Source organism: Macrotis lagotis, chromosome 4, assembly GCF_037893015.1.
Source record: "Macrotis lagotis isolate mMagLag1 chromosome 4, bilby.v1.9.chrom.fasta, whole genome shotgun sequence".
Taxonomy (NCBI): domain Eukaryota; kingdom Metazoa; phylum Chordata; class Mammalia; order Peramelemorphia; family Peramelidae; genus Macrotis; species Macrotis lagotis.
In genome coordinates, this window is record NC_133661.1 from 202,090,431 (window position 1) to 202,102,513 (window position 12,083).

At 34.7% G+C, this 12,083-nt stretch overlaps 1 protein-coding gene across 12 annotated transcripts in view; it reads left to right on the forward strand.

Moving 5' to 3' along the window:
* The window catches only part of MGA (MAX dimerization protein MGA), a 230,191-nt gene that overhangs the window by 186,341 nt on the left and 31,767 nt on the right, over positions 1-12,083 (forward strand). For all 12 annotated transcript variants that reach the window (XM_074235148.1, XM_074235149.1, XM_074235146.1 and 9 more), the window contains 2 exons: positions 4,719-4,945; positions 6,227-6,388. In XM_074235148.1, the coding sequence (XP_074091249.1) occupies positions 4,719-4,945; positions 6,227-6,388 (389 nt within the window). The remainder of the gene's footprint in view (positions 1-4,718; positions 4,946-6,226; positions 6,389-12,083) is intronic.

Genomic DNA, 12,083 nt, shown 5'->3' on the forward strand with positions numbered 1-12,083 from the left:
AAGCAAGATTTGAAACATGATGTTGAGGGTGGGTTAGAGTCAAATCAGGGTGGTAAGGATGTAACATTGAAGTCCTAGTTGAGATTAGATAAATTTATAGAATACCTAGTTATCACAGTTAGATGACTTACTTTAGCAGCATTATTTAGGATAGTTCTAAGAGTTTAGAAGGTTGATAGTGCTGAGTATTTGGTTGGGATTTAGAAAAAGGATAATCAGCAACAAGATGGAATCAAGGCATAGACTGTTAAACTGGTTAAGATAGAATTTTGAAGAGTAAAGTGAGACTAGAGCAGAAGTGATGATATGCAAAAGTTAGGAGGGGTAAAATGATTGGAGGTTGTTATGAATAAAAATTAGGTTTAGGAGGATTGAAGTCTGAGGAGAGATAGAATGCCAAGAAATTATGGTCACATTAAGGAATTTCAGTATTCTTGATCTTCAAGGTAGAATATTTGTGGACATGAATTAAAAAGGTAATGCCATCCCTGTATATGGCTGAGGTGGAGAATATTATGCAGAACAAGGGGCATGAGACTTTGAGAAGTGACACTATTTCATCAATTTATTCAAAAATTTTAAAATTCTGTTATTGATACCACCTTTACATAAAGCTTTACCATTTATCAAGTGCCATGTATTTTCACTTAAGGTTTTTCACTTAATTGTTTGTACATCATTTTTTCAGTTATCTATCCCATCAGGTGATCTTCTTGAGAGCATGGACTGTCTTTTCTTTCTTTGTATTCCTGGTGCTTAGCCACAGTATCTGGCAAATTATAGACATTTAACAAATATTTTCCCAGTAAGATATTTGTGATCATTTAATGTTAAGAAAAAAATGATATTAAGCAAAATGAAACAAAAACATCCAGAAGCTCATACTTATCCTAATAGATGCAGAAAAAGTCTTTATCAGAGTACAAATTAAAAATATATATGTGTGTGTATGTATGTATGTGGTGTGTGTGTGTGTGTGTGTGTGTGTTTACGTATTTGTGTATGTAGGCAGGGGTATTGGAAATCATAGAAGGATTTAAAACCAAAAGCATATATAATGATAATACACTAGAAGCTTTCCTAATAAATATAAGAGTAAGGCAAGGATGTTCATCATGTTCACTGTTATTTAATGCAGTTTAGAAATGCTATCAATAGCAATAGGACAAGAGATAGAGATTTAATTATAGACAAATTAAATATAGACAAAGAAATTTAATTACAGACAAACATAGACAAAGAGAAGATAGAACTATCCCTTTTTGCTGATTGTATTATTTATCTAGATAAACCTAGGGGTTCATTGAATAAGCTGATGACTTCAGCATAGTTACTGGATACCATACTATTTATGTAAACAAGAACCATGAGGCAAAAATAGAAGGGAAAGTCTCATTTAAAATAACTTCCTTATGCATAAAATATTTTGGAATAAATCTATCAAAGCAAACTTGGGAATTGAATATATATTTGGGTATGAAGACATAAAGAAAAATTTGCTCATGACTGGGCTGGTACCAGTACAATAAAAATGATGATACTACTGAGATTGATTTTAAAAGTTTTGATGTTATTCCATACAGACTTTTCTAAGGAATTTTTAGGGAATTAAAAAATTATTTGTTGGGGCAAAAAGTATGTGAAGTAATTTGAAAAGGGAGAGATAAAAGGGGAAATAGTAGTTTCAATTCTTTGATTGCAGTTATCAACTATATATGGCATTGTTTAAAAATTATGTGATTAGAGATCAACCCATTGTTTAATAAGCTGGAAAGTATAAATGACAGAGGAAAAACTCCCTTTTTGATAAGAATTTCTGCGGAAACTGCGTGTTCTGGCAGACATTAGGTTTATACTAGCATTTTATACTTTATTTCATAGTAAATTTAAAAAGAATATGTGGGAGTAGCTTAATGAGCACTGGCCCTAGAATCAGGAGGACTTGAGTTGAAATCTGACCTCAGATTCTTAAGGATTACCTAGTTGGGTGACCTTGGGCAAGTCACTTAATTCCATCGTCTTGCCAAAAAAACCCCAAAACAAAACCAAATATATGACCTGAATACTAAAAGATGACACCATACAAAAATTAAATGAAAGAGATTATATATCTTTCATACCTGTGTTTAGAAGTTGTATTCTTATCCTCAGTATAGAATCACTTCCCAAAGAGAAAATAGATGATTTTGATTGAATAAAATTGAAAGATTTCTGTACAAGCATATCTCATCTAAAATCAGAAGGGAAATAACTAACTGGGAAAAGAATTTTTGTATCAAGTTTCTTAGATAAGGATTTGATGTCTTAAACCTTTCCCCAGTAGATTATTTGTCAAAATATCAAAAATTCTTAAAAGAATTCCCAAAATTGAAACAACTGTGGGAAAGCTGTTCCAAATTCACTAGTAACAAGAAAAATGCAGGGCGGCTAGGTGGCGTAGTGGATAAAGCACCGGCCCTGGAGTCAGGAGTACCTGGGTTCAAATCCAGTCTCAGACACTTAATAATTACCTAGCTGTGTGGCCTTAGGCAAGCCACTTAATCCTGGTTGCCTTGCAAAAAAACCTAAAAAAAAAAAAAAGAAAAATGCAACCCCCAACCACCCTGAGATTTCATCTCATACCCAAGAAATTGGCAAAAAGAATAAAATATAGTATCTTATACAATATGGAAAGCTGCTGTTCAATCATTTCAGCCCTTTATTGACTTTCTTTGGAGTTTTTGTGGCAAAGATGTGGAGTTGTTTGCCATTCCTTCTCCAGATTATGTTACAAATAAAGAACTAGGGCAAACTGGAAGTGACTTGCCTGAGTTCACTCAGCAAGTAAGTATCTAAGATTATGAATTTAGTAAGTAATCCAAGTCCCAGTGCTCTATCATTGTGCCACCTAACTGTTGGATGTGAAAAGTTAGGTTAATCAATACATTATTGATGGAGTTTCAAAGTTGTACAATCATTTGGAAAGCAATTTGGAATTCTGAGACAAAGGTGGTACAGTTTTGTTTGTGTGGTAGCAAAGGAACTGGAAATGATTTAAATACTCAAATGTTGGGGAATAACTAAATAAATATTAGTAATGAGTGTGATGAAATATCATTCTGCTATCAAACATGATTGCTGTGATGAGTACAGAAACTTCTGTATACTGATGCAAAGTGGAATAGCCCCCCAAAGTGGAAAATCCCCCCAAAATGTAAATGGAAGGAATGCAACTGCAATACAATCAAAAATGAATGTTGTAAAATTATGAAGAACAACCTTGTTTCCAAAGAAGAGATATGAGAAGACAATTTTCTGTAGTCTTCAAAAGGAGGAGATGGGTTACGTGGCTAAGAGAGTAGTAAATATTGATGGTCATTCATTCATTCATTTAGATACAAATTTCTAAGCCTACATTATTCATTTTTTATTTTTAGCTGTTTACTGAATATTTCCCCTAAAATGTTTTTCTTTTTATCCTAAACAGCATTTTTAAAATTATGGAGCTGACAAACATTAATAAATATGAACATATCTACATAAAAAGAAGAGGAAATGAGAATTATATATTAATCTTGAATCTGTTTTGGACAGATTGATTTTTTAATATTTGTATCAACTCTAATCCTATAATATCACTTTGTGTCTTTTCCCATCTGAATTTTATTCTGTCTGCTGTGTATTTTTGATTATTTTATTCATTCTTCCAAGATATGAGAAGCTTGTTTTACCACCAATGTTCTAAAGTTACAATTGGTTGTTGTATTTTATCTAGATCTTTACATCAGTTTCTATCAGCTTCTCTCTATTTCAAAAGACATCTCTTGAAGCCTCAATTCTCTTGTCTGTAAAATAAAAAGGCTTGGTCTAGGCTACTTTAAAATGTCTCTGTTACACTCTAAATCATTAAACATAGTCTTTAGGTTTTTTTTTTTTTTTTTTTTGTAAGGCAAATGGGGTTAAGTGGCTTGCCCAAGGCCACACAGCTAGGTAATTATTAAGTGTCTGAGACCAGATTTGAACCCAGGTACTCCTGACTCCAGGGCCGGTGCTTTATCCACTGCGCCACCTAGCCGCCCCTGAACATAGTCTTGATTATAATTTTGTAGTCATCCTTGATTCACTTTTTTGCTTTATTATCCTTTCTCATGCTGTCTTAATTTAAATATGTATGACATCCTTGCCCTTTATGTTGTTATAGTATATGCTGCAGGAATTCAGAGGTGATAAAAAATACCTTGGACTTAAATGTAGAGGAAAGAAAAAGCTTGAATAGATGGATTTGAATTGGGCCTTGATGGCAGTTACTCATTTAAGTCTTCAATCAGCAAGTACATATTAGCTATTTACTATGTAATGCAAAGTAGACTATGTAGGGCTACGAATTACCCCCCCTCCCTTTTTTAAGTATGGATAGCATTCTTATAGATAACTGGTCTTTGTTATAAGTATGTTAGTTGATTAAATACTGAAATGATTTTCTCTACAATAAGCAAAAAAAATAATATATATTATTTTTAATTTTGCCTTTTTGACCTCTGGTGAATGAAAAATCATGATAGGAATTGGAGTAATTTGTATTGGAGACAGTTTCCCAAAGTTTCATGAGATTCATGACAGTTTGAATCATAAACCTGGACTTTTTTGTATCACTGTCTGATGTATTATCTTGGCAGTGCTTTGAGAGATGCTATTTAGAGCTGAACTTTCAATTATGTCTTTTTTCTTTCTCTATTTAGCGATCTGTGATACAGAACCAGAACAGCCCATTCGTCATTATCCATTGTGGGTGAAAGTAGAAGGCGAGGTAGATCCAGAACCAGTTTATATTCCAACACCTTCTATTGTTGAGCCAGTGAAACCAACAGTTATGCCTCACCCAGAGATTTTGCCTACCAGCAGCAAGAACAAACTTACAAATGGAGTTAAACCAGTGCGTGTATATACTCCCAAACCCAACCCTGTGGTAAGCCTTGGGCTTCACTTTTTAAGCCAGGATCTTTTTTCCCTTTCATATGTTAAAAGTTTATCAGATTTGTTAATTCTCTGAGAATTATATTTTGATTCTTTAATTAGCTGTCATCTTTTCATTTAACAAATTGAATTTATAGTTTAAAATGTCAAGAAAAGCATAGAGATGTGATATATTGTGACTTCACTTGATACAAACACAAATAGAATTGCTTAAACTAAAAGTTATAGTCTTTTTTGACATCCTTATAAATAATACTCATTAATTTAACTTTATTATGCCTTAGTTTTTATGTTTTCAGAAGTCTGTTCTCTCAGACTTTGTGAATAGGTTCTACTTTTGTTTTTTTCCATTAGTGAGGTTTGTTAGTTCATTTGTTGTGCTCCATTATGTGCAAAGCTATAAGGTATATTTTTGATATTTGGTGTATTGTAACAAAAAGAAGCCTTGTACCATGCTTCTCCCACCCTCACCCCCTCATACCCCACATTAATGACTCATCATATAATATGAAATCTGTCAGATTATATAAAACATTTCATTGTTGAAAGAACTAACTTCTAGATTAGAAAATAAAACGTAATTAGAGAGCTGATGGTACTGAATTGTTTTAATATGTGATGAAGTTGTAATGCTAAATTTCAAATTAGTAAGTTTTATTTTCTTGACCAAGAACAAATTCTTTACCCTGAGGAAAATCTTCCACTCTGACATGTAATACTTATTCAAGAACACATAATGAAAATAGTATAGGGTAAAAGAGTATTATGAAGGAATATAATGGATGGTAGAGTGAAGAGTAATTCACGTGTCCTAATAGATAAAGCAAATGCAATTTATCCTGCTCCAGCAAGTAGAAAAGTGGAAACTTTAATTCATGTCTTCTAAACTCCCAAGTTCAATAAAGTTTCCACTTTTCTACTTGCTAACAGGATAAATTGTATTTGCTTAATCTATCTATCTTAACATAATTATCGTGAGAGTCATACAAAAAAATTAGCAACATATGGTAATGGTATGACTATTATCCCTGACATCAACTAAATGCTACTAACTGTTCTGAACCTTCACTTCTTATGATTTTAATGTTAGTCACTTGTAGTATTCAGTCATAATTCACTCTGAAGCATTCTGTACTGAGAGTACACATTCATATTTTAAATTCTGAAGTTTTTTGTTTGTTTTAGTCATTTTTAGCTTGTGATCTGGAGTTTGCAGTTTGCCTTGCTTTCAGTGTCACAGTATAGAATTCTTTTTTTTTTTTGTAATTTATAGATTAGAGAAGAAGACAAAGATCCTGTGTACTTGTACTTTGAGAGCATGATGACTTGTGCTCGAGTCCGAGTATATGAACGGAAATTAGAAGAAGGAGAACAGCCATCACCATTGAGGCAACAAAGCTCATGCCAATCTGGTACCAAGAACTATAATGCAAAGGTGAAGTATTGCTTGTTCTTTTTTAAAAAAATTTTTAATGTTCATTTTTTTAATTTAGAAATTCTCTTATTCCTTGAGGCCCTCAGTCAACCCAGTTGAGAAGGCAAACATTGTAATACCCCATATACATAAGAAGTCATGCAAAACATTTCCCTATTAGCCATGTTCCCCTTTCTCCCCCTCCCCCCAAAGCACAAACTAAGAAGAATAAAGAAAGTGAAAGATAATTATTTCAGCATTCATCAATTTTCTCTCTGGAAGTAGACAGCATTTTTCATCTTTAGTCCTTTGGAGTTGTTGTGTAGTTGCATCAGAGTAGCTGCGTCTTTCAGAGTTGAACATCATTGCAATATTTCTTTTACTGTGTACAATATTTTGCTGATTGTGTTTACTTTGTTTTCTATGAGTCATAAATTCCTGGGTTTTACTAAACTAGTCACCCTCATAATTTTTTTTAGCACATTAATATTCTTTCACAGTCACACACCATAATTCAACCATTCCCCAACTTATGGTCATCCCCTCAAATTTTCAATTCTTTACCACCACAAAAAGAGCTGCTATAAATATTTTTGCACATGTAGGTCCTTTTTCTTTTTCCTTTGATCTCTAGTATTCTATAGACCTAGTAGTGGTCTTGCTGGGTCAAAGGGCATATTATTATTTTATAACTCTTTGGGCATAGTTTCAAATAATTTCTCCAGAATGATCAACCAGTTCACAATTCCACCAACAGTGCATTAGTATTTCTATTTTTCCACATCCAGCATTTTTCATTTTCTTTTTCTGTCATGTTAGTCTTGTAGATGTGAGATAGTATCTCAGTTGTTTTAATTTGAAATTCTCTAATCGATAGTGATTTAGAGCATATTTTCCTATTGATAGCTTTTATTTCTTTTTCTTTCTTTTTTTTTTGAAAATTGCCTCTTTATATTCTTTGACCAATTATCACTTGGGAATGACTCATTATTGTAAATTATACCAAGTTCCCTATATGTCTGAGAAATGAGGCCTTCATTAGAAAATTTTGCTATAAAATTTTTCTCATAGTTTTCTACTTCTGATTTTGGCTGATTGGTTTTCATAGTGCAAAATGTTTTAATTTCATGTAATCGTAATTATGCATTTAACTTCAAATCATCTTCTTTGTCTCTTGTTTAGTCATAAAACCTTTTCTTATCAATTTTATTTTAGGTTTTTAAGGCAGTGGGGTTAAATGACTTGCCCAAGGTCACACAGTTAGGTAATTATTAACTGTCTGATCCTCATTTGAACTCAGGTCCTCCTGACTCCAGGGCTGGTGCACTATTCACTGTGCCACCTAGCTGCCCCACCTTCTCTTATCCATTGATATGATTGATAATCTCTCTTCCATATTCCATTAATTTGTTTATGAAAATTATTTTTTATATACCTATTTTGATGTTTTCTTGGTATATGGTATGAGCTGTTGGTCTAAACCTAATTTTTGCCCCAATACTTTCCAGTTCTCTCAGAAGTATTTTCTGAATAGAGTTCTTACACAAAAAGCATAAATCTTTGAGTTTATCAAAAATTAGATTGCTTGATCATTTATATGGTATATTGTCTACCTAATCTATTCCACTGAGCCATCACTCTTTTTCTTAGCCAGTCACGAATTGTTTTGATGATTACCATTTTATGTAATATAATTTGAAATCTGGTACTACTAGATCACTTTCCTTTTTTCATTGATTCCTCTTGATTTTCTTAACCTAGTGTTCTTTCAGGTGAATTTTTTTTTCCTAGCTCTATAAAGTAATTCTTTGGTTGTTTGTCCTACATTCTTGAAGAAGACCATGATATCAGGGAGGTGATGCCATGAGAAGCACATGAATTGGATTTTAGTGAGGCAGTCGGGGTTAAATGACTTGCCCATGGTCACACAGCTAGTAAGTGGCAGGTGTCTGAGACTGAAATCAAACTCTGTCCTCCTGACTTCAAGGCCAGTGCTCTATCCAGTGTTAGTGTCAGGTAGACTCAAATATTTTATGCTGTCTACAATTATTTTAAATGTAATTTTTCTATTTCTGCTGGGCTTTGTTGGGAATATATGGAAATGTTCATTTTATATCTATATCTATATCTATATCTATATCTATATCTATATCTATATCTATATATACACACACACACAGACGGGTTTTATTTTTCTACATCTTTTCTAAAGTTGTTCATTGTTTCTGCTAGTTTTTAGTTGGTTCTCTAGTGTTCTCTCATCTGAAAGGAGTGAGTTTTGTTTCCTTAATGCCTGTTCTTATCTCTTCAGTTTCCTTTTCATACCTTATTATTATAACTAGCTAACATTCCCAGTATACTTCTGAATAATAATGGTGACAATGGAAATCCTTGCTCTACTCCTGATCTTACTGAGAACGCTTCTACTTTATCCCTTGTACAGATAATTGTTGTTCTTAGTTTTAGGTAGATATCACTTATTGTAAGAAAGGACCCATTGAATTCTGTGTTTTTTAGTGTTTTTAGTGTTTTTTAATAGGAAAGGGTGTTTTATTTTGTCAAAAGAGTTGTCTGCTATTTGTATAATCATATGATTTTTGTGGTGGTATAAGTCTTCTCAGAGAAGGTAGTATCTTTAAGTTCAAATTACCATCATTTTAAGACCCCTTAACTCATATTCCAGACAAAAGTCTGTCCCCTAGCAATATTCTTTTGACACCCTTTGAGGCAACTAGAATGGCATAGTGGACAGAGTTTTGGGCTTGGATTCAGGAAGACCTTTGAGTTCAGATTTGGCTTCAGATCATTACTAGCTGTGTGACCCTGGGCAAATTATTTAATCTCTATTTGTCTCAAGTGTCTTTATCTTTAACATGGGGGTGATTAATAGCAGCTTCCTTTGTGGGTTGTTTTGAGGTTAAAATGAAATATTTGTAAAATTCTTAGCACTGTTCCTGCCTCATAGTAGCTGCCAAATAAATGCTATTGTTTCTCTCTTCAGTCATGATACTGTCTTTTTTTCCCCTTCCCTTTCTACTTCAGATTCTCTTCTCTCTTGCTTTAATATTTTTCTACCATAGCTTCTAATCCTATTAAGATTTTAAGAAGTAAAGATACTTACTCTGGGAGTTGGGAGGAATGGGCCATTTCTTTCTTTCTTTTTCCCCCCATTACATATAAAGGTAGTTTTTTAAACATTTAATTTTTTTGTAAGATTTTAAGTTCCATGGAATGGCCATTTCTAGCTGTCTTCTACATGTTACTTCTCTTTTCCTTATTGAGGCAACATATTCTTATCCTTACTCCAATATATGAATTCATTTATGAGGAATATCAGGATTTACTCTGTAAACTACTGATTTAGCTCTTCCTTAAGTTACTTTTAGTTCTTTCTATCCCTTATTCAGTCTCTCTTTTTTCCTTCTACTTTGCAGTTGAATTTTCTTTTTCCAACACCACCAGCTCTGTCACGGGTGGATCACATTCTTTTTTTTTTTTAATTTAATATTTATTCTCATTTTGTACAAATAATGTTTTTTTACATTAGTAAAATATTCTTGTTTAAGAGTAAACGAAATACCCCCCCATAAATATAGCCTTGCTTGAGCAATAAAGTAAAGGAGAGAGAAAAAAATTAAAATTAAAAAAATAATAGTAATAATTGTAGGTATGGCCAGGTGGCGCAATGGGCGGAGCACCAGCCCTGGAGCCCATAAGCACCCGAGCCCACATCTGGCCCCATACTCCCAACAATCACCTAGCCGTGTGACATGCAAGCCACCCGAACCCTACTGCCCTGCAAAAACCAAAAAAAAAAAAAAAAGACTCAAAATAAAATAAAATAGTAATAATAGTAGGGGTGGCTGGGTGGCAGACAGAGCATTGGCCCTTGAGCCAGAAGCACCCGGGTCAAAATCCGGCCTCAGACACCCAACGATCACCCTGCTATGTGTCCCCAGGAAGGCCACCCAGCCCCATTTGCCCTGCACCCCCCCCCCAAATAATAATAATAAAAAATGTGCTTGAGTCTTTGTTCCAACACCAACAACTCTGTTGTGGGTGGATCAAATTCTTTATGATAAGTCCATGGCAAAAGTTACTTCCATATTTTTCCACCGTTGCCATTGCTGATCACAACTCCTCCTTTCTTATTTCTCCAATACCATGTACTATATTTTCTCTCTCCTTTTCACTCTGACTCTGCTGTAGGGTAGCTGAGTGGCACAGCAGACAGATCCCTGACTCTGGGGCCAAGAGGCCCTGAGCCCCCCTACTACCCCTTAGGCCCAGAATCCACCTGGCCCTATGGTCCTGGACAGGCCTTCCAATCCCAGCCTCTTGCAAGAAGTAAAAAAAAGAAAATGTGTTATATCTGACCACTCTCCCCCATGGTCCATCCTCTCCTCCATCACTCACATTCCCCCCCCTTCCCCCTGTCCCCCCTGTCCTTCTTACTCCAGATGCCTATACCCCATTGTTTCCTCTCCTAGCCACCTCTGATGAGAGCGAAGTTTCCCTCATTCCCCCTTGCCTTCCCTCCTTCCATATCATTGCAATAGCTCATTGTAATAAAGAAAAATCTTATTACATGCAATATCTTGGACTATTTCCCCTCTCCTTTTTCTTTCTCCCATTACATTTCCCTTTTTTTCCTATTGACTCCATTTTTATACCATATTTTATCTTCAGATTCAGCTTTCTCCTGTGCTTCAACTATAACTCTACCTGCTCTATTAACTGAGAAGGTTCATATGAGTATTATCAGTGTCATTTTTCTTTTTCTTTTTTTTTAATTTTTATTAAAGATATTATTTGAGTTTTACAGTTTTCCCCCAATCTTGCTTCCCTCCCCCCACCCCCACCCCATAGATAGCACTCCGTCAGTCTTTACTTTGTTTCCATGTTGTACCTCGATCCAAATTGGGTGTGATGAGACAGAAATCATATCCTTAAAGAGAACAGAATTCTCAGGTAACCAGATTAAACCATAAGACACCTGGGTTTTTTTTTTTTTCCGAATTAAAGGGAATAGTCCTTGTACTTTGTTCAAACTCCACAGCTCCTTATCTGGATACAGATGGTACTCTCCTTTGCAGACAGCCAAAAATTGTTCCCAATTGTTGCGCTGATGGAATGAGCAAGTCTTTCAAGGTTGAACATCACTCCCATGTTGCTGTTAGGGTGTACAGTGTTTTTCTGGTTCTGCTCATCTCACTCAGCATCAGTTCATGCAAATCCCTCCAGGTTTCCCTGAAATACCGTCCCTCCTGATTTCTAATAGAACAATACTATTCCATGACATACATATACCACAGTTTGCTAAACCATTCCCCAATTGAAGGACGTTTACTTGATTTCCAATTCTTTGCCACCACAAACAGGGCTGCTATAAATATTTTTGTACAAGTAATGTTTTTACCCTTTTTCCTCATCTCTTCAGGGTATAGACCCAGTAGTGGTATTGCTGGGTCAAAGGGTATGCACATTTTTCTTGCCCTTTGGGCATAGTTCCAAATAGCTCTCCAGAAGGGTTGGATGAGTTCACAGCTCCACCAACAGTGTAATCAGTGTCATTTTTCTATACAGGAATACATGCCGTTCATCATCATTAAGTCCCTCATATTTTCCCCTTCTCCTTCAATCTCTATGCTTCACTCGAGTCCTGTATCTGAAGATCAAACCTTCTGTTCAGCTCTGGCCATTCCAACAGGAACAT